The 27,163-nt window shown below is 53.2% G+C and overlaps 1 protein-coding gene across 1 annotated transcript; it reads left to right on the top strand.

Annotated features, from left to right (window-relative positions):
* Nucleotides 1-8,342: 8,342 nt before the first annotated feature.
* Nucleotides 8,343-25,677, top strand: PNPLA3 (patatin like phospholipase domain containing 3). The gene is made up of 9 exons (XM_045552835.1): nucleotides 8,343-8,667; nucleotides 11,354-11,586; nucleotides 12,701-12,766; nucleotides 14,176-14,385; nucleotides 15,248-15,308; nucleotides 17,672-17,926; nucleotides 19,515-19,647; nucleotides 22,819-22,923; nucleotides 24,163-25,677. Exons 1-9 carry the CDS (start codon nucleotides 8,481-8,483, stop codon nucleotides 24,290-24,292), a joined length of 1,380 nt encoding a protein of 459 aa, XP_045408791.1. The 5' UTR covers nucleotides 8,343-8,480; the 3' UTR covers nucleotides 24,293-25,677.
* The last annotated feature ends 1,486 nt before the right edge of the window (nucleotides 25,678-27,163 follow it).

The raw sequence follows: 27,163 nt of genomic DNA, 5'->3' as shown, positions 1-27,163 counted from the left end.
GGTGTTATTAATTTGCCGGCAAATGAGGAGGTTGGTAGACCCCTGTCTCAAAGTACCAAGGACCTGCCTCTGAGCAGAAGTACAGAGTTAAACCTTCAGAAGTACAGATTAAACCTTCTGATTAATCCCATAATCCTGTCTTTGGCTAAGGCGATCTGTGACCTGTGCCCAGACAATTCCCTTGTGCCAGCTCCTATGGCACAAAGAACAAAAGACATTCCCTGGCCCTTCCTGGTCCCTTAGGTAGGGATGCGCTCCCGTTCTTCAAAAGGAGTGGCGGATGTTTTAAAAAGACATAAAACATTTTTGCCATTTTTTTCCAAGCCATTTCTTCTGTTACGTATCCCCCGCCAATATTACCCGTCCATATCTGTGGGAGGGGGGGCGACCACTCTGTTACAAGCCCAGCCAGAAATTCTGTCCCAGCGTCTCAGCGTCTCAGATGATGTCCACTTTGGTGTACGAGATGAACTGGTAGCCCACACCTGTGCCTGGCCACTGGGGCAGCCTGTATGCTTGTTTCCAGGTGCCATCTTTTCTGCCAGAAAGTGGGCCAGCTGTGCCCCTCAGGAAGGCCAGGCAGCAGGCTGGGCTCCCCGGTCCGCTTTCACCGAGCGTGCTGCCACGGCCCCACCCTTTTCCACTGTTTTCTTGAGTGTGTGTATGGGGGGTGTGTTCTGTAGGGAACAAAGCCTTGCCCCCCAAAGGTTTGCTGAAAAATAACTGGCATGAGGCAGATTGATTAATAGGAGGAAAAAGACACAAACTTATTTAACATGTATGCACAGGCACCCTCGGAAGGAAGATTTAATTCCCCACCGGGGTTCAGAAGCTTCTGTGCCTTTCTGATAAAATGGGTTATGGGAGGGGGGAAGAAGAGGAGGATGAGAGGATGGCAAACGAAGATTAACTGGCAAACAGCTCTCTTTGGGATCTGAATGAGTCTGAGAGACCAGAATTTTCTTTTCTTTTCTTTTTTTTTTTTTCTTTTTCTGAGACAGGGTCTTGCTCTGTCACCTGGACTAGAGTGCAGTGGCGTCATCACAGCTCACCTGCAGCCCTATGCTCCTGACCTCAAGCGATCCTCCCACCTTGGCCTCCCAGAGTGCTAGGATTACAGGCATGAGCCACAGTGCCTGGCCATTATCTTCTTAAAGAGTCTGTTCAGTCACATTCCTGGTCTTACAGGGAGGGGAAGAAAAGAATGGTTGTTCTTCCTGGTGGGTCTGGATCTCAGGCAGAGGCAGTGGAGAGAGACAGGGCCCACGCGGGGCGTGGTGCATGGTGGGACCCTAGGGGCTGGCGTGGGAGCTAGATGTGGACCCACACATTAGGAGGATCTGTTTGTCAGGCTGGACTCATCCTGTTCCTTAACGTGTTCCTGGCCCCCTGAGGGAAGCCACCAGGCAGAGAGGCACCTCCCAGGACAAATTCCACATTGCTGCTGCGGGTTGAACACGCAATGCTCTCAGATTTTCCTTGTGCGGCCCTTGTCTCAAAACATCAACACTGCCAGCTTCCATTCCTCAATCTTGAGAGGAAAAAGGAAAAATAAAATAAAAACAAAACCCAAAACACTGCCAGTGTGAGCTTGGCTGGTGCTTCTAAGAAGCCCCTCAAAAGAGCAATTCGTGGCCTTACAGGGACCATCAGTGGTGCCCTGTGGGGGCCCTCCCCCTGCCACCCTCCAAGGCCTCCATGCTGCCCACACCTGCCCCATGGTCCCAAAGGCGCTTTCAAAAGCGGAACACTCACCATACTGCACTGAGACCAGGGAGGCACAGAGAGAGGAAGGCAGGGAAGATCCTCGGAAGGTCCCAGGGCTCTGGGCCTTCTAAACCGCAGCTCCCGTTAAAAGCAGCAGAATTAGGTCTCCAGAACTCTGCACAGTTGTTGCCAAACACACTGACACACCTGACCCCGGCCCAGCCCCTAACAGGTGATCTTGACTCTCTCAAGGGAGATGAAGCCCTGAGTCAGGGACTCCCTCTGCTTTGCTGCCTTTGACCTCCAGGAAACCTGCCAGTGAGCTGTCCCTGCCTCCCTCCTGGCAAGCCTCAGAACTGTCCCCACTCCTGGCCCCTGCAAGCCCCCTCCAGCCCTGATTCTCCCCACCCCCATCATTAGCAGTTCCCCTCCCCCTCCTCAGCCCCCACTCTGCCTTTCTGCCCTAAAGATGCTTCAGCACGGGGGGGGGCGAGGTGAGGGGGGGGCTGGGCTTTTTTTGGCGGGTGTCCTCATGCTCCTCACCTTCAAACTCACTGCTGTGGTCTTCCCGCCACTGCGGCACCCACACCTGTCACTGTAGTTGATGACATCCTCTGGTGACCTCCCCCCCTGACTCTCTGCATTTCTCTCCACCGCTATCCTGTCCCCATTCGTGGGAACTTCAGCACCCACATTCCAGCCTCCCAGTCCTGCCAGCTCCCAGACAGCCTTGCCCTCCACCCCACCGACTCGCACCCACCCCAGTGCCCTACCCTCACCTGGTGACCACCCCCAGGATGCTGTCACAATCCTCCCATCCCAGGACCCCCACCGGTTCCTCTGCCCGCTGCTTCTCCACTCCAGTGTCGGGAGGAAAACTTTTCGCCCCTCCACTCAGGTTCTGTGAGTTAAAAGGAGAAAAGATAGGGCTTATTTACATATGCACACAGCAATGAATCCCTAGAGTAAAGGTTTATATACCAACTTAATCAAGTGGGGGGCACTTTGGGGCTTCAGCGGGAGAGTGTGGAAGGTTCTATGGAGTATGGGACTTCACTTAAGATTTCAAATGTTTTCATTTTAAAATCATCTTTATGCCAGAACTGCGAGCCTTTCACCACGGATGCCCCAGGCCCTCTGAGACCCCAAACCACTGACCCCACAGGATTCCCACTACCCACAGCCCCCCGAAAACCCCCTTCCCTGCTTCCTCCACTTAACCTGCAGTCCCCAGCTCTGCCATCCCTCTCTCCCGCAGTCATGCCGCCTGTGAGAATCCTAACCCTCTCCAGGTATCTGTACTTTCCCGAGAGCAGGTGGAATTCGCTGGAGAAAATAACTGGATCCACTGGTCTCCATCTGCTTGCGTTGGTTTCTGAAGGAAACCCTAAACCTCAGTCAGAGGCAGTGAAAATGCACCTGTAGTTCTTTCCCTGCCAAGTTCACGGACCTGACAAATTGCATCCACTCAGTTTTGGACTCCACATCTTCCTTATGTGTAAATAAGACCATGTCGCTCCCCTGCCCAAACCCTCCCAGGCTCCCCGTTGCAACCAGATTCAAACCTAGACTCCCTCCCTCTCCCTGCCAGGTCCTGGCTCCTTCACCCAGCCCTCCTCCCCAGGCTGCCTCCATCTTCCCCTTCTCTCACCATCTTCCAGCCCCAGGGACCTTTTCCCAGAACAGCCTCCCTAAGAGTCTGACTCCTGTCCCCTCCCCTAGGCTGTGAGCTTCTTGAGGGTGGCCCTGTCTGGTAAATGTGCCTGCCACGCAGGGAACACCACTGGCAGATGCCACTGGTGCCCTACCATATCCCCGTGGCCCTCTCTGTCCCCCTGCCAGAGGACAGTTCCCCACTGCAGGCTCCCGCTGCTTTTCCCTCTGCTGCTGCAAGCAGAGCCCCCTTGTTTCCTCCCCTGGTCTGTCCAGCCCAGTTTTGGGCAAGGCTGCTGGACTGGGGTAGGGAGGTTCCAGGGCTTCAGGGAAAAGCAGGGGCCAGTTGAGAGGTCAGGAGGGGTTGCATATATTGAGTTTGGTTCTGGACATGTTAACTTGGGGGTGCCCACAGGTGTGTACACACACACACACACACACACACACACACGGGAATATCATACAGCCTTAAATAAGAAGGCAATTCTGACAGATGCTACAACGTGGGTGAACCTTAGGATGTTATGCTACGTGAAATAAGCCAGACACAAAAGCACAAATACCATCTGATTCCACTCATATAAGGTACCCGGGGTAGTCAAATTCATAAAGGCAAAAGGTAGAATGCTGGGTGCCAGGGGTTGGGGGAGATGGGGAGTTAGTGTTCCATGGGGATGGTTTCAGTTTGGGAAGATGAAAAAGTTCTGGAGATGGAGGGTGGGGACAAGTTGCATCACCACTGAACTGTACATTTAAAAATGGTTACAATGGAAAATTTTATGCTACGTATATTTTACCATGATTTAAAAAAGAAAAACGCAGTGAATTACTGCCCGAGCTGGGACGCTGGGCCAGGGATGGGGATGCAGGCTGAGAGAGGCCGCAGCTGGGCTGACCCGGGCTCCCTGCCCAAAGCCATCCGTGTGGGCTGGGACATGCTGGGCCAAGTGAGTGGAGGTGGCAAGTCTGGTCAAGCCGCAGGCACTGAGGTGAGCACAGCAGTGGGCGAGGGGCTATTCTCGGGTTTGCTTCGTCCCACCTTGCCTGAATCTCATTTCTACTCCTTTTTTGTCCACAGCTGAAATCAGCCAGTTCTCCCATTCACAGCAAGGTGTGTCTGTGAACAGGCCAAGACATCTGGCAGCTGGCAGAGAAGTTAGGACCTCCCACTGAGTCAGTCCCCAAAGTGCCGGGGTTTGGAAACTGGGTGAGGGGTGCCAGCTCCCTTGTGCAGCAGCGCAGGCAGGAGGAGAGGAGACGCCTGGAGCCCTCATGTCACTGTCTGGACCCAGTGCGCTGGGCTGAGCCAGCATGGTCAGAGGTGGCACCGCTGTGTGTCTACTGCTATGTGAGAGACAAACCCTAGAGCTCACAGCACACACCCTGCTCCCCTTCATGAACGTCGGGGTGACCTACGGTTGATTCTTGTTTTCCATGGTGGTTGTGTTCTATAAAGTCATGCTGCACCCTGAACCAGCTAATACCGAATCACTGCTCCCAGGGCAAGTACAGGCTCCTAGAGCCTCCCAGGCTCTGGTCACATTTTCGCCAATCAATCAATACATAACCTTGTTTCATGTGTGTTTTTATTTAAAGACACCTTAATTGATACACTTTTTCTTTTCTTTCTTTCTTTCTTTCTTTCTTTCTTTTTTTTTTTTTGAGGCAGAGTCTTGTTTTGTTGCCTGGGCTAGAGTGCCGTGGTGTCAGCCTAGCTCACAGCAACCTCAAACTCTAGACTCAAGCGATCCTCCTGTCTCAGCATCCCTAGTGGCTGGGACTACAAGTGTGCGCCACCACACCTGGCTAATTTTTCTATTTTTAGTAGAGATGGGGTCTCACTTTTGCTCAGCCTGTTCTCAAATTCCTGGCCTCAAGCAATCTTCCTGCCTAGGCCTCCCAGAGCGCTAGGATTACAGGCCTGAGTCACCATGGCGCCCAGCCTACATATTGTTAATTCACTGACTTTGAACCCACAGCCAACAGCTCTATAACTCACACTTGAACGAAGCTTCTCTAACACACGATATTTTCTGTAAGCCGCACCGCAGCCTTCTCGCACGTAGGAACACCAGACACTTCAGCACTGCGCATGTGGACCATTTAGACAGCAAAATCACCAACAAAAAGCCCCCAAGTTTGAAAAGAGAACACTTGTTTACAGCAGGAGAGCCCAAACAAGAAGGCAGAGTGTCACTTCCGCTGGGAATTGGGCAACTCACATTTTTGGGCTGCTTTGTGCATATCCACTAATGTCCACAAAAGAGCTGCGAGTATTGATTTTGGAGTTTTAAATACATTTTAGCAAACAGGCAAAATGGTAAAAACACAATCCATGAATAATGAGGGTTGACCATGTGTTTCCATTCTGAGCTGGTCTCTCATTCTGTGTCTTCTTTTAGGTCTCTGGGCCAGTGGTTTACCCATCTCTTGTCCAGTAAGATTAACAATTGCTAGGATTTATTGAAGACTAATTATGGGCCAGGTAGATCTATCCCTGACATTTGCAGGGCCCAGAGCAAGGGTTAGGATTGACCAATTGTCCCTGCTTGTCTGGGACTGAGGGGTTTCCCCAGATGCAGGACTTTCAGTGTTAAAACCAGGAAAGTCCCAGACAAACTGGGACAAGTTGGTTACCCCACATATCATATAAAAAATATTGAATTTTTTCAATTAAAATTATTTAATTTTATTAATCAAATTAAATTGATTTAAATTATTCAATTTCACTGAAAACTAAAATCATAGTAAATATTTTTTTCGAAATAAAGCTATCTTGAATTCTACTATTTCATACCCACCTAGCTGCCAAAGGAAACAAAGAGATACTACATTTTACATGTTATGGCCGGAAATGTAAATATACAAATTTAATAGCAATATCAATTGCTTAATGTTGAAAAATGATCCTCATCTCTGTGTACGCCTATCGCCAATCAGTCCCACATTATATCATGAGTGTCATGAATTAGAATATGAAATGCCACAAAGAAACGGGCCCTTGTCACCCCTGGAAAAGGGCACTTCATCATGCAAGCATCCACTGCCTCCCGGCCATCTGAGGATATCACACAATTTTCCTCTTTCCTAAGTGCTTCAGCTGCCTGAACGCCCCATGTTTTGAAACAGCATCTGTGCCTGATGTGAGAAGGGCACAGCCACACATCTTTGTGCCAGGGGCAAAGCAGTCACCTTTTCTTTGGGGGAAATAGGTCAAGATATATAGAGAAGTTTCCCTGGAGCCTGGACACCGAGTTCAAGACAGGAGAGGTTTGCAACTCAGTGTGCTGCAACCCAGGGCTGGATGCTGACTGCAGACGGGCTGTGTGTGGGAGCGTGGGTGGCAGAGACAGGGACATAGAAGTGGGGGAAAGAGAGAGAGGGAGATGGGACAGGGTGAAGTGTGGGGCCGCCAGGCACTGTGCTGGGTGCTTTCTGTACACCGAGTTAACCTCACCATGACCCTTGCACGGCTGTTTTCTCCCTCTTGATACAAATAAGAGAACTGAAGCTCTGAGGGGTTAAACGATGCTCACGAGGTCTAATGCTAGTGATCAGAGAAGCTGGCATTTGTGCCCCGGCCATCTGATGCCAAAGCCTGCAGTCTGAGCCACCATGCCATGGCCCACCCCACCCGACACCAGGCAAGGAGCTGAGAGAGCTGGACAGGAAGACCCTTGCCCACTCCTTCCTCTCTTTGTCTCTGAAGCGTGGGGATTAGCGCCTCCAGAGAGCAGCCTTGTCCCTTCCACCAGGTGAGGGTGAAGCAACAAGTCCTCCTCTATGAAGAATGCCCCTCCCCAGACACTGAATCGGTTAGCACCTTGAACTTAAGCTCCCCAGCCTCCAGAACTGTGAGAAAGGAATGTTTGCTGTTCATAATTCATCCAAACTATAGTACTTTGTTACAGCAGCAAACTCCCATGTTCTTATTACCTGGCCCTTCCCCCACCCCCACCCCCACCCCCACCTCCATCCTCACCCCAGCACCTGTCATTCATAATCTTTACGTTTTTTTTAATTTTACAGTCAGAGTCTTGGGTCTTGCTCTGTCACCCAGGCTGGAGTGCAGTGGTGAGATCACAGCTCACTGCAGCCTCAAACTCCTGGCCTCAAAGAATCCTCCCGCCTCAGCCTCCCAAGGTGCTGGGACTACAGGCATGAGCCACCTTGCACAGCCCACAAGCTTTACTTATAAGAGAAACTTTGAGATGGAAACTTCCTGTCACTGTCATTCAATGAAAAATCCCTACCACTTGCCATGAATTGAAGACATACAAAAAAACTGCAAAAACAAACAAACAAGGCCGGGTGTGGTAGCTCACGCCTGTAATCCTAGCACTCTGGGAGGCCGAGGCGGGTGGATCGCTCGAGGTCAGGAGTTCGAGATCAGCCTGAGCCAGACCCCGTCTCTACTAAAAATAGAAATAAAAATTATCTGGACAACTAAAAATATATATAGAAAAAATTAGCCAGGCATGGTGGCGCATGCCTGTAGTCCCAGCTACTCGGGAGGCTGAGGCAGTAGGATTGCTTAAGCCCAGGAGTGTGAGGTTGCTGTGAGCTAGGCTGACGCCACGGCACTCACTCTAGCCCGGCAACAGAGCGAGACTCTGTCTCAAAACAAACAAACAAACACAAAACAAAAAAGTAAAGACATTAAATTCTACTGAGATGGCGGTGCCTGCTTTAGGCTGACTCTTCCAGTGTGAAAAGGGAACTGATAAAGTGTCCAAGGGACATGAAGGACCCAAATGCGACTTTCTCCCCGACTTCAGGAGGAAAAGGAACAGAGAAGGAAGCCCTTTCTCTCCGGGACATCCACAGTCTTCAGGGTTTGGGGAAGGCTCTCCCCAGTCGGGGCTCCCCTGTCCGCCCCCCACCCAGTCCCGGCCCGGTCGGGGAGGGGCCGGCGGCCCCTGGCCCCAGGGGGCCCCCGCGGGGCCCTCTGTGCGGAGAGGGCGGGCCGGCTGTCGTCAGGCGAGGAATGTCCCTGCTGGCGCGGGCCTGCTCCAGAGCGCGAGCGGCGGCGGAGCGGGGCGGAGCGGCTGCGGCCCCGCGCGGCACCGACCCCTGATCCGGACCTCCGATCCGTCCCGCACCCACCCCGCGCCGCCGCCATGTACGACCCCCAGCGCGGCTGGAGCCTGTCCTTCTCGGGCTGCGGATTCCTGGGCTTCTATCACATCGGGGCGACCCGCTGCCTGAGCGAGCGCGCCCCGCACCTCCTGCGCGACGCCCGCATGTTCTTCGGCGCCTCGAGCGGGGCGCTGCACTGTGTCTCCTACATCTCCGGGATGTCGCTGGGTGCGTGCGGGCCGCCTCCCTGCCTGGGCTCCGCGCGGGGAGGGACACCCCTAGGCCCGGCAGCGGGTGGCCCCGGGGAAGCAGGGACCGTCCCCGGGCAGGCAGACGCGGACACTGCGGGTCTCCTCCTGCAGACAGCTGCTCCGGGGTCTCTGTCGCTGGGCCCGGGAAGGGGGCGCTCCTGAGGGGCGGCTCTTCCGAACGTGGGAACCTGAAACGGTCGGGGCGGAAGCAGAGGCTTCAAAGCCGAAGCCGGAACTATCGTGCCTCCCCGCCCGGAACCCCCTCAGCTCTTGGGCTTGCAGGGAGCCCCTGGCCTCCGCTTTGAGAGCCAGTGATCTAAGAGCGACTGGGAGGAGGGGGCGGGACCCGGGGACAGGGGGCTGCGGGGGGCAGTCCCGGGCGTCTGCTCCAGACACACTGGGCAGGCTGAGCTGCAGAAGGGCCGATTTGCCCCGGGTCTAACCAAGAGCGGGCTTTGGCCGAGTCCCAGGGTGGGCGCCTTCCTGTCGGGGACCAGAGGGGCGGAAGACACCCTGCGCCCGCCGCCTTTGGGTTGCAGCCCAGCCCCATGGAGGCTGGGTGTCCTCTTAGAGGGAGCGACCCTTGGGAGTCCTCCAGAGCAGAGTAGCTGGAGTCCTGACCATGGGGCGCAAGGTGGGAGCCCGGGGGCCTGGAGTCCCCCATCCCATCCTCTCCTCTGGTCCCCACTGGCCTGAGCCAGCCCTCCCAGCCAGTGCCACTGGAAGTGAGATTATGTACGCTTGAATCTTGTCCTAACTAAACATTTGTCCATGTGGGTGTCTGTAGTAGGGGAATACTTGAGGTTTGCGTCTCACTGGCCTGCACTACTCGGGTGTGGCATCCCTCCCAGGGATGGAGGGGGTTCTGACCCAGTGCAAAGGGCCTGGGGCATTGGCAGGGTGGAGCTGTTGACACCCAGAGGTCCCCAGACAGGCAGATAATGCCCCTTGTCAGCTCCCACTTATCTGGGCTTTCCTAACAATCTACTCTTTGCTCTGCTGCGGGAGAGAGCAGGGAGTGACTCTGGGAAACCCCTGCTGGAAGGCAGAGCCCTGCCATTGGGCAGGATCAGTGAGCAGACCCTGGGCTGACAAGGAGGTGGGGATTAGGGCTTGCACAGCCCTGGCCCTCAGCCCTCCCCAGTGAGGGGGAGAGGAGCTTAAGGCAGGAAATGTGGCCTCTGAGGAGATTAGACTGGCCTGGCCACATAACCTTCTGCACACCCTGGGCTTTAGCAATGACAAAAGCCAGCTCTTGGATCCCAAGGTGGCCTGTGGACACCCACATGGACGAATGTTTAAGTGGGACAAGATTCAAATGTGCTGATCCCAGGAGCCTGAACTATGCTCCAGTATAGAGGCGGTTCGTGACTGGGCAGAGGACTGGTGCAGCCTGGGGCTGTGCCCAGCAGGACACGGGGAGGCTCAGGGACCACCAAGTCCCTGGAAAGTGGATCTGGAGGTTTTGGCAGATTCTACCCCCATGTTCTGGAGCCCCAGTTTCCTGCTTTAACCCCCTGTCTGAGAGGGGGCTGTGCACTTGGGGACTGCCGTGCATTTCCCAGAAGCTGTGACCTGGACACAGCTCCTCAGCGCATTTGGGCTAAGGCTGACTTGGCAGGAGAGACAGGCAGAACCTGCCAGCCATGTGCAATTCCATAACTTCTGGCCAGGCTCAGTGGGGCCGCTCAAGGAGGGAGAGCCACACATCGAGGTCAGAGTTGGATCAGGGCAAGCTGGGGCACGTTTGTGCCTCCTAGAATGCATGGCTGGCCAGGTGTTGGGCTGAGAGGGGTGGTCCCACATGCCAGGACAGTGCAGATGAGCCAGAGGGGCCAGGCCTGTGAGTGAGGTCAGATGGAGCATGAATGTAACCTGTGCTCACTACACAGGTAATTCTGGCGGTAAAAGCTTAAGGTTGAGAATAGTAGTTATTTATTAGAAGTCTCCTCTGGGTTGTGCACCTTACAGATTGTATTTTATCGTATTCTGTCTCCAAAAGGTAGGTGAATCTTGTCCCATAATTAAAAAGACGCAGTCCGAGACTTAGGTTGTGAAGTGCCTTATTGAGGCCATTCCGATAGTAAAAGGTGGAAGCAGAATTCAAACTCGAGTCCAAACTTGCATTCTTTCTTCTGCAACCTGCAGTGTTAAGGCCATCTGTGCCAAAGCTCTGATGCTGATGGGTTCTAGGCCTTTGGCTTTGTGGGCCATGAAGATGGGGAGTGCTCGCCTGAGCCACTGGAAGAGGGAGGCCCCTCCTGTGGCTGAGGCCTAGACCAGTGCTGTGCAGTAGAATACACTATAAGTCATGCATGCTGTTGTACATTTCCTAGGACTCATGTTGAAAAACGTAAAAGACACAGGTCAAATTCACTTCCTTGAGCTCAATGTATCCAAAATATCATTTTCATATCTTATTGACATGAAACGTTGTTAACGACATAGTTCATACTAAGCTTTTGAAATCCAGTGTTTATTTTACATGTCTCAATTCAGACTAATCACATTTCAAGGGCTTAGTGGTCACCTGAGGCTACTATATTAGTGCAGGTCTAGAAAATAGTTGGCAGCTTCCTTGCTCTCTGGTTTCTGGTCTTGCCAAGAAGTATTCCCATCTCCAGTGTGGCACATTCTTTCATGTATTTGTCTCCTGCCCCTAGACCTTATTCTGCAGATCCTCATGGACTTAGTCAGGATGGCCAGAAGAAAGAACATTGGTGTCTTCCATCCGTCCTTCAACGTAACCAAACATATCCGAGACAATCTCTACAAATACCTCCCAGCTGACGCCCACAAACTCATCTCCGGCAAAGTCTGCATCTCGCTCACCAGGGTATCAGATGGGAAAAACGTGTTGGTGTCTGATTTTCATTCCAAAGATGAAGTTGTGGACGTAAGCAATTTATTTATCTGGGTGTTGTCAAGTAAGAAAGGCCATTGTGTTTTGGAAAGAGGGCTGTTGTAAGTCTCCTGCACCACCAGGGTGACACACACCCTGCATCCAGTGGTTTGGTCCCTAACATCTAGAAACCCTGAATGTCCCAGGGCAGTTTCGGTTTCAAATAATCCCTCCCCCTCCTTCAACTCTTGGCTCCCAACCGCCCTGTGCAAGGCACCTTTGCTGCCTGTGTCCTGCTGAGCCTCTTCAGGCATGTTCCATGATGATGAAGGCTCCCAAGCATGGGAACATGTCTTATTTGCCTCTGTACTTAGAGTGTAACACAGAGAAGACAATTTGCAATATCAAAATACCACTTAGTTTACTTAATGCTTTTCAGAAGAGTTTCTTGGATGAATGCTACATTTTCCCCAACACAGGTCTGTATGAGACAGCAGCCTGGCACATCTAACCAGCTGTCCAGCAGCCAGTTTCCTACTCTGTCTAACCTTGTTTCCAGAAGCTGTCTCTAAATAGCCAGCTGCTGTCTGTTCCTACGTGAGTCCATTCTCTCAATGAGTCAGTGCGGTTCCCGGCTTAATGCCCTGTAGCGTGGTGCTTCTCAGAGCGTGGTCCTGGGACCAGCAGCGGCAACATCTGCTGGGGGCTTATTAGAACTGCTGACTCTCAGGCCCCATCTCCGACCTGCTGCATCAGCATCCCAGGGGGTGGGGCACAGGATTGGGGGTTCCACAGCTCTCCAATGATTCTTATGAATATCTGCATGTGAGAAGCACCAATCTAGCCCCTTCTAGTCACTGAGTCAACAAACCTTGGTCCTATCTGTGAAGACCCAGTGAGGCTCTTGTGGAGAGCAAGGAGAGGAAGTTGAAGTCCACGGGCAGTGTTGTTCAGGAGCTTATGCTGTGAATAAGACCACGGGCCTGCAGGACAAGTGTGCGTGTGGGTTCATCGCTCGTTCAACCCGCGTATTACAGCCCCTGCTCTGTGCAAAGAGCATTTTCAGATTCATTGCCTTGCTCATTTGTTGAAGGCTTGTTATAAAGGACCAGGGAAATGAAAGGGCAGTGTGTCTTGGCACGTGGTTTCACTCCCTTTGTGTCCACAGGCCTTGTTGTGCTCCACCTTCATCCCTTTCTACAGCGGCTTCATCCCTCCCACCTTCCGAGGCGTGGTAAGTCTGCTTTCCCACAGCTGCCGGTGCTGGCCCAGGGGCTTCCCATTTACTGCGTGTCACACAGCTCCCACCACGAACCGCTGGTCTCAGGCTCCCCTGACTGTGTGCGAATGCGGAGCCTTGGGCCTCGCAGCCTTTCCGACAGAAAATCCACAGCTGGCCCTATTTCCAGGCCGCCTGGGAGGCAAAACTTCCTTCACGTGTAATTCATTATCTCGCTATCCGAGCCAGCGGGCCGGCTGGTTCACTGAATCTGCACACGAGCACCGAAGATAACTTCCCCACGGCCTAGTTAAAGTGTGAGACACTTGAGAATCTGTTGCTCTGTAAGGTAGAGCTTTATTCTTAGGGGGAAATATAACAGTCATGTATTTTCTAAACCAAAAAAAAAAAAAAAAAAAAATCTGTGAGTCTGGCCTAACCCAGATTTTTGCTTTATTTTGTTTTGCCACTTTGTGATGCATAAGAGAAAGTTTAGGTTCGAAAATACTAGCCTTTTAGGGGTCATTTTTGAATGCATAAGAACGCTAACAGGATATTTGATGGAATCCTGTAGGTAGCGTCGGCAAAGCCAAGTGGCAGAGGGAAGTCGCACTTAGGAGACATCTGTCACAAGCTAGGTACTACATCTGCAGTCCTTACTGAGCCTTTGCTCAAGGATATAAAAGGAAAGAAAACTCATCCTCAGAAGAATTTATCCAAAATGCCACTTCACTGTGGGATAAGAGGCCATTTTCTTTTCTTTTTTACTGCAGAAAGAGGCAGACACATTCATTGAATGTGCAAGGGGCGAACCACAGCTGGGTGATGAGCCCTTACAGGACATTTTCTGAGAGCTGTCTGGGTCCCAGGTGCACTGTTTCATTTGTCTCAAAAGCCCCTTAAGTCACTGGTTCCCACTTTCAGGCTGTGGAGGGAGACAGGCTCACAGGTTAGATTCCTTGTCCCAGGTTTCCCAAGCAAGGGGGTCTGGGTTTGAATTCATTGACATCTGTCTTCTTCGGGTTTACATCACACTTTGTCCCCAGTGCATAATGCACCCCTCGTTTATACGGCTCCTTTATGCACATTACACGGGCATAACTACGGGTACCTGCCTGGCCATGGGACTTGGACAGCACAACATGGGCTGGACTGCAATGTCCATCTACCTCTTTGCCAGGCATTTTGGTGCAGTGGACATACTGTACAACAGCATACGGCAACCCTGAGTGCCAGTGTAGAGCGTGGCCTGGCACAAAACTGCTCATTAAGGATTTGTTGCAAGAGTGATTCCAAAGCCACTATCGTCCTACCATGTCAGCCGGTTTGTGGCTCTGAGAATCCTCTGCCCATGGTCTGAAAACTCATTAAACATTAGCCCAGAGCTTCTGACATTATCTGTCCTTTTTCCTCTTCCTTAAAAGCGATACATAGATGGAGGAGGGAGTGACAACCTGCCCTTATTCGATGCCAAAACGACCATCACTGTATCCCCCTTCTATGGGGAGTTTGACATCTGCCCTAAAACCAGGTCTACGAACTTTCTTCACGTGTACTTCAACACCATGAATATGCGCATCTGCTCAGCGAACATCTACCTTCTGTTCAGAGTGATTTGCCCTGCAGATCCCAAGGTGAGTGGGGGTGTTCAGGGGGGGTGCAGCTCTTCTTTGCCGCCCCGTTTGCCAGGAGATACCAGTTGTTCTCTATGCAATGAAGCAGAATTGTCCCTAGTGATATTGGTGATCAACTCAAAGAAAAGGTCTTTGCCCCAGGAGCTCAGTGATGCGCCACCTTGATGACGGGAATCGTCTGGGAACATGTGCCCAGACCCGAAGCTCCAATCCCACTTGCAGGGTCTATGGTTTCAATGGCGGGGTGTAGCTTTTAGTTTCTTAGTTACCAAGATGATTGTTCATTGCAGCCGTGGTCAAGAGCCGCCACATTCAGTGGTTGAACCTTTTCTGATCGCTGCTGTTGTAATTTGCCTCACACCTCACACAGAAAACATGCAGGCCGTGCGCACCGATAACGGTGCTCCTGGGGGGATAGTGGGCTGTACAGTGCAATGTACACAGTAGTGCAGGCGCCCAGGGACAGGGCAGACTGTGTAAGAGGGTTGGTGTCCCTGTGTGGTTTGTCTGCAGGTGAGCAGAGGAGGCAGCTTTATTGTTCTAGTGACAGTTAGGGCAGGTCCTGAGATTTGCCAGGGGAGAGGCTCATCCCAGGACCAAGGGAGCTCAGAGAAACAAGCCCCTGTCATGCTGGGGTGGCAGCAAAGTCTCCGTGGAGTGGTGACACTCGAGCCGAGTCCCACAGGACACTGTCTCCTGGGAGTCCAAAGCGCTTTGTTCAGTCTCGAGGTGGCCGTGCTCAGCACGTACAGCACCTGGGAGCCTGGAGGATCCTTCAGTTCTTCTCGGCAGTCTTCAGGTGATGTTTAAATCAATGCACTTAGTGACTCCCCCACAGTTCACTTGCTTGATTTGCTCACAGGTGCTTGGAGAGCTATGCCTTCGAGGATATTTGGATGCATTGCGGTTCTTGGAAGAGAATGGTATGTATGGGCCGGGAGGATCCGATGTGCCCTTCAGCAGGCGTTGATAGCAGTCTCGGTAAATGGGAGCTTTGTTTTAGATCCATCACTCGGTGCCCAGCGCCTTGCCTGTCATGCTCCACCTACTCATCAACCCTGACATGGGAAATCTTTGCCCCGTCATACTCTTGGACAAATGGAGGCTTGGAGAGGAGAGCCCGGGAGCATCCCCTCCCGGAGGGGCAGAGCCGGAATCCAAACTGAGATGGCAACTCTAGGGCTCTGTCCCTCCCCGGTATCACCATATCTGAAGGCAGCTTGTCTTTCTTTCCACCTTGTGATCCTTTGGTTTAACAAGGGCTGAAGTTAAACAGGACTTCTGGGACAAGGCCCCAAATGAAGCAGTCAGAGTCCAGGTGTGGGTCACATCCAAAGACTAGTTTGTTTTCCTTCCCAAGCCAAGATCTTGACTTCAAATCATCCTGGCTTCTCCAGGCTGGGGCCATTGGGCTCTAGAAATATAAGAGTTTTTAGGTCTCATGTGTGGTTAAAAAAAAAAAAAAAAAAAAAAGGAAGTATCAGAGCAGAATCAAATATTAGGTGTGTTCGGAGCTACTTTTCTTTAATACTATGAGTTGGTTGATGTACTGATCTTCTGAATTAGTCTTTGACCAAGACCAGGGAGGCTGTTTATGTGGACGTTCGTGTATTGATCTTCCCAGAAAATGTTCATTGTGCAAGCAGTCGGCTATGTGCCAGGCAAACTGCAGTGAACAGGAGAAGTGGCCTTGCCGGTGACCTGGGGGAGAGAGCTGGGCAGCGAGGGGAAGCACAGCGGTGTGCTGACGGGAAGACGCAGGGTGCTGGGGGCTCACACAGCAGGGATCGCTAAGGCCTGAGGACAGTGGGGCTTCCAGAAGGATCTGAACCTGCACTGAGACTTGGGGATGAGTAGGAGAGCTGTAGGAATGGGGGCCATGGATGTGAGGCCTACAGGACATAGAGAGGGTGGAACGAAGGCCTGTGCAGCTGGGGTGGCAGGGTTGGGGTGCGGTACTAAGAGATGGATGGAGAACAGGAACAGGACAGCGGTAAATGAAAGTGGAGGGACAGGCTGGCCTCCTGGACCTGGTGGCGGGGTTGGGGGTTGCACCCGGCAGCAGTAGGGAGCCACTGATGGCTGTGGAAACAGGAGTGAGGGGGATCAGAAGGGAGCTTTGGAAGCCCCCTGGCGGTGGTGCAGGGAGCCAGAGACCTGTGTCCAGGGGGCCAGTGAGACAGTGGGAGGCTTGGCTGGGATCAGGGCAGCCAGGGTGGTGAGAAGGAAACCCATTTGAAAGGGCCTAGGGGAACAGGATTTGGAAACAACCGACTGGAGATTCCAGAAGAGGAAGTCGACCCAAGCATGCAGTCCCAGCTGTCTCTGGCAGTTGAGTTGGGGCAGAGGAGGGCTCTGCTCCCTGGTTTGGCCGCTGTGCTGCGTGCCCCGAGGCATGATCCCTCTGGGAACAGATTCCTTGCAACACACCTAAGGGAAAGTGAGTCCTTGGAGGGTGAGGAGTGTGTCTGATAGAAGCCTGGAAAGTTCCGGGGGAGGCACAAATGTGAGTTACTCTGGGGAGCAAAGCTCGGGCACCAAGGAACAGTCCCTGGTCTCTCTATCCTGAGGTTGGAAATGAGATTTGGGCCAGGTGCGGCCGTGGGCATCTGAAACCGCCTGGCCCCGTGCCCTGACGCAGTGTGCGAATCTGTGAGAGCAAGGCCCCTCACTGGGGTGGGCGGCTGAGTCCAGCGCCCAGGCAGGGCCTGGCATAAGCCGGTGCCGGCGCGCCCTTACGCGATGCTCTTGCAAGGCCGTGTGAGGAGGGCCACCTTCAACCTCAGACCCCACTTCAAATCCTGGCTGTACCACATACTAGCTGTGTGGCCTTGGACAAATCTTTTAGTCTCTGTGCTTCTGATTCCTCAGCTGCAGAACAGATGATGATGATACTGGTATCCGCTTCAGGGCTGCTGCGAGGCCTGACGGCTGAGCGCCTGGCTCGGGGCCTGGAAGGGAGGCTGAACCGGGGCCCGTTAGCTCATGTTAGTTCTAACCCTGCGTCTCCACCCATGAATCCGGACGTGGAGATGGGGCCCACGCAGCTAGCAGGAGCTGAACTCAACATCTGTCTGGCTTCAAAGCCCCACACTTCCTTCTCTCTGTGACAAGCACCTGCCCCCTTCCCCTTGGGTTTAGCTAATGACAGGCCAGTATCTTCCCTCGGGCTTGTTCCCTGCGCTATAGTCTGCAGGGGGTGCGGGGGTGGGGGGTGGGGGGTAATGATCCTCTCACTTCCCAGGAACATCTGCCTGTTGATGATTTGCTTTCCCTGCCGTTGCAGGCATCTGTGACAGGCCCCAACCGTGCCTGGAGTTATCCCCAGAGTCCGAGGTCACTGGGCCCCGCTGGGAAAACATGAGCCTGGAGTCTTCCCTGGGGCCGGCTGCCATGGAGACAGGGCTCGAGGAGCATGAGCTGTTGGACCACCTGGACTTCAGAATCCTGCTCTGGGACAAGAGCATCCTGCCCTGGGATAAGGGCATCCTGCCATGGGATGAGAGCATTCTGGGGACCCTCTCGCCCACGCTCACTATAGGTACCAGCTCCTTGCGGGTGGGGATGGGCACTGTGTGCTTCCAGTGAAAGTTAGAGAGAGAGAAAGGGCCTCTTTCCTGTGTGCTACGGAGGAAGGTGATGCTGACACGTGGGAAGGGATGCAGAGTGACCAGGAGAGGCTGGTGGGGAACATCACCGCCCACTCCCACAGGCCCAGTTTGGGGTCACCACCTCCCAGCACAGGCCTCCCCCATCCCACCGCCTTGCCGCTTCTCCCTTCTCGTGGGGTCATGACCAGAAGGAAAACAAATGCCACCTGAGCCCACTGGGGCTCAGGCTCCTGCCGGCAGCAGCCAGGCCCTCGCTCACCTTGCCAACTCTGTGCCCCTGACGCGGCTCCTAAACTCTGTGATGGAGTGTGTGGGCCCTGGGCTGGGCATCCGGCCACTGGGACTCGGTCTCTTACTCAGAACGCCACTGTCCACTGTCCACGCACATCAAGGCCTCCTGTCTCCAGGCCTCTCGTAAATTGCCACTACCCCCAAACCCACAGCTTTGAACCTCCATTGAATGGTGCTGTATTTTTTAATGTCATCAAATATGAAACGGACAGTGGTTTGGTCTGAATGTTTGTGTCTCCCCTCCCCAAATTCATATGTTGAAATCCTATCCCCTAACGTGGTGGTCTTAGAGGTGGGGCCTTTGGGAGGCCGCAGAGAGCCCCCTCGTCCCTGAGGACACAGGCGCTGTCTGTGAAGAAGGAGCCCTCGCCAGACACCAGGACATCTGCCGGCGCCTTGCTCTGGGGCTTCCCAGAACTATGGGAAATAAATGTTTGCTGTATATAAGCCGCCAGCCAGTGGCATCTTGTCATAGCAGCCTGAGCAGACTGAGTCAGATGGACAGATGGCACCACGGGCCAGCTTCTGAGTCAGGCAGTAGGAGAAGTTCAAAGATGACACAGACACAATTCCTGGCCCTTGGGGTGCAAACACCCAAGGGGTGGGAGACGGCAGCTGCCCACGTTAATATGACTTGAGGTGTCACAAGGTCGTCAGGGGAAGTCTAAGGCTGGGGCTGCAGGAAGAAGGTGCTGGAATCCAGCGGAGGGGTCAGGCCCAGCGTGTGGCATTTGAGCAGATTGTGGGACACATGTGCCGTTGCAGTTGACGTGGCTGCTTCTGTGCTCGGCATTTGCTGTGGGCCGAATTCGGATTCCCTCATACAACATGGTGCTTGGCCTCATGGCTTATACACCAGTATCTATTTAATTTCAGCTATGACACTGAAAATGGCCTTGTCTTTTCAAGGGGAAAAAAACAAGCAGGCTTTTTGGAATGGCTACTTCCAAGCGTATTTGTCAATTTAAGAGAGCTTTGCATTGGGAGCCGTGTGTCCCGTAAGCCGCCTGAGGGCTGCTCTGGGCCGTGTTCCCCACTCGATCTTCACATGGGCCCTGCCGTGGAAGGGACAGCCTGGCAGACCCCAGCGCATGTCTCACTGGGGAACGCGTCTGACCCTGCCGCTGCCAGCACTGGAGTGTCTCATGGAAATTCCGAGCACCCCAGAGTAAAGCAGTTTGGTTTTTCACACTGGAGGGGGGTATAGCTCCAGATTGTCTTTTTCAGCACTGAGCAAAGCAGTCAAAGAAAGAGGTGGATACATGAACAAGATTTGCAACTTCTTACCCATCAAGATAATGTCCTACGTGATGCTGCCCTGCACGCTGCCTGTGGAGTCTGCGGTCATTTTTGCCCAGAGGTGAGCATTTTCTGTTACTTTGTCTTCCTCACGGGGTTGGTGTGAGGACGAGATCACCGATGTGAAGCCCTTGGCCTGGGGCCTGCTCCCTGCACAGGAGGACACAGCTCACAGTCCCTGAAAGCTGCCCGCCTGTCCTCACGGCCGCCTACGCCTGTCACACACTGCAAGCTCGGAACCCCCCCTGGGGACTTGTGGAGCAGGCAGTGGACTCATATAGCATCTGGGCCAGCCTCTCTTGGGTGCCTGAGTAAACTGAGGCCCAGAGAGTTTGGGGTCACAGCTCTGCGGTCACAGGGCTGGCTAGTGGGCCGGCCAGGCCCAGAAGGAGGGTCCTTGCTGCCCCTCAGGCATGTTTCCCTTTCAAATCACATGAAGGGAGTAGAGTTTAGGGAATCCCATCTTTCATTCTAGCTATAGCTTGTTAATACGATTCAGAGTCGTGGGTTAGGAGATCAAAGGGAGATGTACCTAGAACTTACTGATCAGACTCCCCCTGAAACAGGGGCAGAGAGTCAGCAGCTTGGCCTGGTAGTCAGAGTGCCCTGGTTCAAATCCTGGCTGCACCGCTTACCACAGCTGTGTGGCCCTGGGCAACTGAATTGATCTCTCTGTGCTGCAGCTTCCCGTCCAGAAAGTGGGGATGGTTAGAGAAATCGCCTAACTAGAGGGCGGTCAGGGGGCTCTAGGAGGTGCCGTGCATGACGTGCTTAGCCACAGTAAGCACCCAGTTAGCAACGGTGCTGATTTATGTTTTCAAAAATAACAACGAGAGCAAAGATTGGATGACAGATAAGAGTATGGGCTTTAGAAATAGACCAGGGCTCTGCAGTTTCTAAGCTGTGTGACCTCAGGCAGGTTACTCAACTTCTCTGAGCCTCAGTGTACTCTTCTGTAATACCTGGATAAGAAAAACTACCTGAGTGGGTTTCCGGGAAGTGGGAGGCACTTGATTAAAAAAAAAAAAGTACCCAGATCTGACTGGAAAAAAAAATTGAGCTAAGAGACATGGAGAATGGGGCATAGGGGCCGGTAGGGAGTCCAGGGAAGGAGAGGAGGACAAGCCACCAGTGGACTTGGCCCTGGGCTTGGCAATTTAACACGTAAGCCATTAAAATAATCTCAGATTCCATGTTCTTCGAGGCATGAGGACTCGGATTCCTGGGGAAATAAATGCTCCTGAAAGGGCATCAGCCGGTCATTAGCAACGGCTTTGTGAGGTCGTCCGGAGGGTCCGGCCCCACCGTTTGTCCTAGGACCTCCCGGAGTCCTCTGTCTCTGGCTCTACCAGGGCGGGCACCTGGACGTCCGCCACACAGCTCCGTCCTGCCACGTCCCCTCCCCAGACCCCTGTTTGGTGGATCCCATAGCTTCCTTTTTCTTGGCTTTTCCCTTGTTTCTCCAGAGAGGGGCCTCCGGTCACTTCCCAAGGAAGTGAACACTGGACGTGATGCCTGCTGGGACAGGTGCTCATTGTCTGTCACATCAGCTGGGTAGGTTGGCTGCAGGTAGAATTGCAGGTTGGAAATCATTTCCCCTCGAATCTTGGGCATCACTCTGCCCAGACCTGGTAACGAGGCCTCGGTGCCAGTCACAGTCTCACTTCTTGGCAGGCGCATGCTCCTAGGACTGGCTTTTTGTCCTCCACGGTCTGAAATTTCATGAGGCCATGTGTTGCTGTGAGTGTTTCTTCCATTTATTCAGCTGGCCAGTCACTGGGGACTCTCAGCCAGAGCCTTCTGTCTTTTCTCTGGCTCTGGGAAAGGGTGGACTGCAGTTATTTCTGTAATTCTGTCTCTTCCATTTTCATTGTTTCCTCTTTCTGCAGCTCTTATTACTAAGGCATTTGACCTCCTGGGTTGGACCCTGTCTTTCTGTCTGACTGTCTCTTTCCCATATTTTTCATCTCTCTTTGTCTTTTTGCCTCTGCTCTGACAGAGTCCCTCAGATTTTATCTTCCATCTTATCTACACAGTTGTTGTTTTTTTTTGTTTTTTTTTTTTAAGACAGAGTCTCGCTCTGTTGCCCGGGCTGGAATGCCGTGGCGTCAGCCTAGCTCACAGCAACCTCAAACTCCTGGGCTCAAGCGATCCTCCTGCCTCAGCCTCCTGAGTAGCTGGGACTATAGGCATACGCCACCATGACTGGCTAATTTATTCTATGTTTAGTGGAGTCGGGGTCTTGCTCAGGCTGGTCTCAAACTCCTGACCTCAAGAGATCCTCCTGCCTTGGCCTCCCAGAGTGCTAGGTTTACAGGATTACTCTGTTGAAATCTCTTGCTCCTTGGTGAGTCCCTGCCCGACCCACCTCCTTTCTCATTCTCTCACAGATTTATCCCTTCTCGTAGGTCTGCCCTTGTCCTTGGGGACTTGGTCCATGATACCCTGGGTGGAACGTGAGGCGAACCCCTGTGTGTGCCGGGGTCGGGGCACTGGCTTTACTTCCTCCTTCTTCAGATTTACTTCCATGTTTACTTTCTTTTTAGCAAGTGAGTCCAGCATGTGCTTCAGTCTGTCCTTTAAAATCCAACTCCTCCTTCAGAGTCCAGCTCTGCTCTCTCCCTGGAGAGCCTTCCCAGAGTCCTCCCCCCTCCGGAATCCGACCCTGCTTCCGCATCCCTGCTGCCATTTATCAAAGCCTGGGAGGTGGGTCCTTGGTGTGCCCAGGCAATTGGGAGTCCATGGAGGGCCGTGCTCAGGCCTCCCCGTGGTGCCCCTGCTGGGCTCACTGGTGACTGAGCACAGCAGGCCTCAATGTGGGGACAGATCTGGACCACTAAGTACTTTACAGCAGCTGGCACTGGCCAGCACCTCCCTCTGGGACAAGCAGAGCCCTGGACAACCAAGGTCTTTCCCTTTTAGTTCCACTTAAGTACCTTGAGCTTTCTGGAACCAAGCGTGGCCTCACTGTGCTTTGGAGATTGTGGGTGGGCTCATCTTGGTCACAGCATGTCCACCCTCTGGGAACTTGTCAGGCTACAGTTAGAGGTGATGCAGCAGCTTCCTGGGACAAAGGCTGCTGTTGCCAGGTGACTGATTCTGGCTTAGTTTTGCTTTGCTCTTATTTTGGCTTGTCTTCACGCTGGTGCAGTGAGCGTGTGTGTGCGTGGGCGAAAGCGCGAACGCCTATGCACACGTGTGTGTGCTGATGGACTCGGCTTTGCCCCTGCAGACTGGCGACGCGGCTTTCCGATATTCCTGAGGACGTGCAGTGGCTGCAGCGGGCGACCTCGAAGATCTGTGCGCGAGTGATGACATGTGTTCTCCCCACTTCCAGGTAGGTGGTTTGGCTGTGGGTGTGTGGGCCAGACGGGCACCTCTCTCATCTGATCAGGCCTCGAGTCACATGCTGGAGACGTTTGGCTGCGCGCTGGGCCCTGCCTTGGAGGTGGCAGAGTCCACCAGGGGTCCCAGCGCAGCTGCTGCAGTCTGTAACCAGGCCCGCCTTCCCGCGGGCTGTGTCCGTTTGAGCCCAGTGTTGCTGGCAGAGGCGGGGAGGGCTTGCTGGTGAGCAGGGAAGGGTGCCTCACACGGAGGGTTCAGTGTGAGTGTCGGGGGTACCAGACAGCACTGGGTGCCTGAGGAAGGAGCCCTGGTGCCCTCCGTACAGGGGGAGGCAGGGCCAGCTGGGGCTTCTCAGAGTGTTCGGGTGAGGGTGGGGGTGCCTGGTATGCAGAGTCCCTGGCCTCCGACGTCAGACTTACTGAGTCACAGTCTCTGGGGGCGGAAGCGGCAGTCTGTGTCATTGTCAATGACCTGAGTGATGATGCTACTTTCTGGCTTCTGAAAACTCTGATCCAGACCAAGAAGGGCCTTGCTCCAGTTATGAGGGTTGGGCCTAACCTGAAAATCGTGGGCCTCAGTTTTCTTGCCTGTCCTATGGGGGTGGTCCTCATCACTGGGTTTACGTGAGCTTCTGAGAGTCCATTGCACAGTTTGGCTCATGATGGCCATCAGGTGATAGTCAGGGCTCTGTTGCTATTGGCATTTTACTGGAGATGTGGCAGGATTTGAAGGTAGGGGAGTGGCGGGATCTGGTTTGCCCCAGGGAAGATGACAGTAGTGGCCGTGTGGAGGATGGGTCCCCGGGCCCAGCTGGCAGCAGGCTCACCAGCAAGAGGGCTGCTGCCAAGGTGTCGGTCACCTCAGTGTTGGTCACCTCCCCCCTGAGAGTAGAGGGCCAGGCCTGGGGACTAGGGGACGGTGGTGCCAGAAGGTGGGAGGGCACCCTGGCGGGCAGTCAGGTTTGTATGGAGGAAACCAGTGGGCATCGGGGACTTGTTGATGGGTGACACCTGTGGATGTCCAGTGGGAGGTGTCCAGGTGTCTGGGAGGGCCACAGGCTTAGAAGACCAGGATGGGGACATTACCCAGCTCTGAAGGCTGGGGGAAGCTGTGGCCCTGGGCTGGGCCACCTGCAGGGCCCAGAGCACATGCGGGAGTCCACCCTCGCTGAGACTGCAGGCCTCCGGGCAGCAGGCGTGGCCGCTGAGCTAACTGTCTTCCTTTGTTTCAGATCCCAAATGCCAGCAAGCGGCCCACAGGCCTCCCCATGCAAACCAGACACAACGGGCACTGCGGGACGCCCTGCTTCCCTGTGGACCTGGGTGCTGTCCCATGGGCTGTCCAGGAGGGTCCGAAGCTGAGGCCGCCCCACAGTCCATCCTCTAGTCCGGCCTGACCTTCTTCTCGGGAAACAGAGCGTCTGCAGGATGGAGGGCTCTCTGCCTTCCCTGCTTTTCCACCGGAGGGGAGTTTCCGAGTCATTTGAGGAGGCAAGTCTGGGCAATTCTTTCAGAGGTCCTCACCCTTCCTGGTCCTCGTGCACCGATGTGCACTGACCCCGTGCCTGTGTTGCGTAGGAGCCCAGCCTCCGTGCTGAATCTCTAGTTTACTGAAACCAAAGGCAATGGGTTTGGGTTTATGAAAGGCTAGGAAGTGACCTTTGACATATGTGGAAGTCCAGCGCTTGAGGAAATCCAGTATTTGAGTGTCACTTAGCTCAGTCGGTTGGGGATGGCAGTGAAAGCCCAACACAGAGGGTCCATCACCAGCTCTGTTTCACAGCCCTGTCAATGGTCAGACTGTCCTAGTGCGAGGTTCCTAGAACGGCAGGGCCCCGTGGTCAGGGCTGGGCTGGCCTTTGTGCAGTCTGGAGGTTGGGAGGAGGAAAGAAGCAGGATCTCCCCTCCCCTCCGGGAAGCTGTCAGTGGAGTGGGAGGGGGTGCAGTCATTTCCCAAGAAGAGCATCGCCTGTCAGGTGACATTAAAAGATGATAACTTACTTACCTTTTAGAACATCTTTTTCACCTAACTAAAATAATTTTTAAAATGTAAGGGAAATTGTATTATCTGTTGAATTGTATATTGTGTGAATCAGTGAGATGTTAATCGAATAAGCATTAAAAGAAACCAGCCTGCAAGGCAGTCACCCGGCCGGCCCGGGCAGCTGCCACACAGGGTGGAAAACTCCACCTCCTTGCTGCTGGAGTCCCCACCAGGCCCCAGCGAACTCGGCTTCTTTTTACCGCATGGTTCTGGCTGCATTCCTTCTTCTCTCTTCGCTTTCCCTCACCACCTCACCCTCACTCTGTCCTCCCTACTCTGCCCGCCCTGATGGACAAGCCTTTGAGACAAGAAGCCACCTTTTCCCCAGGTGTACTAATTCGTAGCAAGCTCCATGTAATACGACTGAAGATGAAATTTGTGTGTTTCTTCCTACTTATGCATTTGAGTGTAACACATATATAATAAAAACAAAAATGAAAGAAACAGTAATATGCTCAAACTCCTAAAGGCTGGCAAAGAAAGTTACGACTCTCACCTGTATTGTGTAAGTGCCCTGGAGCTGAAGAACCGGCAAGTTCAGACAAAGCGCTTTATTGAGAAGTTGGAAGGTGTGGTTCTGGGGGCAAACTGTGTGAGCCTGTTCTCCTGATGAGATTGTGAACTTCTTGAAGGCAGAGGCTGCTTGTGAAATGAGGAGTGGTCACCGAGTGCACAGAAAACCCCTTCAGGGCAGGAGTGTGAGCCTGGGTCCCTGCTTGTCGAGGGGCTGAGGGAGCTCCCGAAGCCTCGTCTTGGGCAGTGCTTGCCCCCGAGGGAGCTGAGTGCTGGGGAGTGGTGGGCTCTTCCACCTCCCACCCCTTTGGGTGTCAGGGGAAGGCACTGCCCCCGACAGAGCTGCAGTGGGGTGGGGGAGGCCACACCTGACACCCACCTGGACGCTCAGCAACACACCCTCATACCTTCCCAAGTCTCCCAATAGGCTTTCTTCTGTCTCTTTTCTGTTAGAACCATGTCTTCGGTCATTAGAAGATATAACTAAACTTTACCAGTGTTTTCTAACCAATGTATTTCCATTTAGACACATACATATATGGGTTTTGTGACCATTCTTGGGAAACAAATATGTTAAATGGCTGATAGGACACCATGGGGCTTATTTTCTTTCTGGTTTTTAAAATTACTCAACCTGCTTAAAACGAGCACTTGTTTTATAATTTTTATTAAGTGTGTACTAAGATAAGGACGTAAGGAAGTATAAAGCTCTTTTAGAAATGGCCAAGGCCTCCCTCGCACCTGGGCCTCAAATGCCACCCCACCCTTCCTCCCCTGCCAGCCCCCACAAAGATGCCAGCAGGCACCCGCCTCCAGGCCTTCCCCGCTGAACCGCCTCCAGGGAAGCCTATGAAGTTCCTCCACCTCATCCAATCAAGCCCTCCCTTTAATTTATGGTGTATTTATGCTTTGGAAAAAACCACTCAGGAATAATCAATGTGTAGCATATGTAATGTCAGGGAGCAAGAGTCTTTATGTGGTAAACAGGGAGCAAAACTTAGTGCAGAGTATGAGCCCAATTTTCTTACAAAAATAAAATGTGTGTGGGTGTGTGTTTGCATCTGTGCGTACATACAGAAAAAAGACTGAAAGGATATATATCAACGCATTTATAGTGGTTATCATTAGGCTGTTATTTGCAGTTGCACTTTTTTTTTTTTTTATTGAGACAGAGTCTCACTTGGTTGCCCCAAGAAGAGTGCCATGGCATCAGCCTCGCTCACTGCAGCCTCCAACTCCTGGGCTCAAGCGATCCTCCTGCCTCAGCCTCCCGAGTAGCTGGGACTACAGGCTGGCGCCACCACGCCTGGCTAATTTTTCTACTTTTAGTACAGATGAGGTCTTGCTCTTGCTGATGCTGGTCACAGATGTAATTGTATTTTATTTGTTGTGCTTATGTGTGTTTTCTAAATTTCTATGGTGAACAACATGCATTACTTTCAGCATCAGAAAATAACTCCTAATAAATGTGATTTTCCAAGTGCCTTCCCTGTCTCTGCACCTCTGCAGGGAGCTGCAGTGTGGCTGGGCTTCCCTCACGGCCCAGCTCCTGTAGGGCAGTCTTCCTCAGCCCTGCCTGACCAGGTGGCCTCCACGCTGCCACAGCCCAGGGGCTCTTTCCTGGACACTGTGGACCAAACCCTCCTGGAATCTCTCTGCTTCCTCTGGGACCCCCA

This window comes from Lemur catta, chromosome 6 (genome assembly GCF_020740605.2).
Source record: "Lemur catta isolate mLemCat1 chromosome 6, mLemCat1.pri, whole genome shotgun sequence".
Taxonomy (NCBI): domain Eukaryota; kingdom Metazoa; phylum Chordata; class Mammalia; order Primates; family Lemuridae; genus Lemur; species Lemur catta.
This window is presented reverse-complemented; position numbering and strand designations above follow the sequence as displayed.

What these genes read in the sequence shown, in the direction of transcription:
- PNPLA3 (XM_045552835.1), top strand. Translation starts at nt 8,481, where the DNA reads ATGTACGACCCCCAGCGCGGCTGGAGCCTGTCCTTCTCGGGCTGCGGA. An exon ending in GCGGTTCTTGGAAGAGAATG is followed by an intron (nt 15,309 to 17,671) that starts GTATGTATGGGC and finishes CTGCCGTTGCAG; the next exon opens with GCATCTGTGACAGGCCCCAA. An exon ending in GCGGTCATTTTTGCCCAGAG is followed by an intron (nt 19,648 to 22,818) that starts GTGAGCATTTTC and finishes TTGCCCCTGCAG; the next exon opens with ACTGGCGACGCGGCTTTCCG.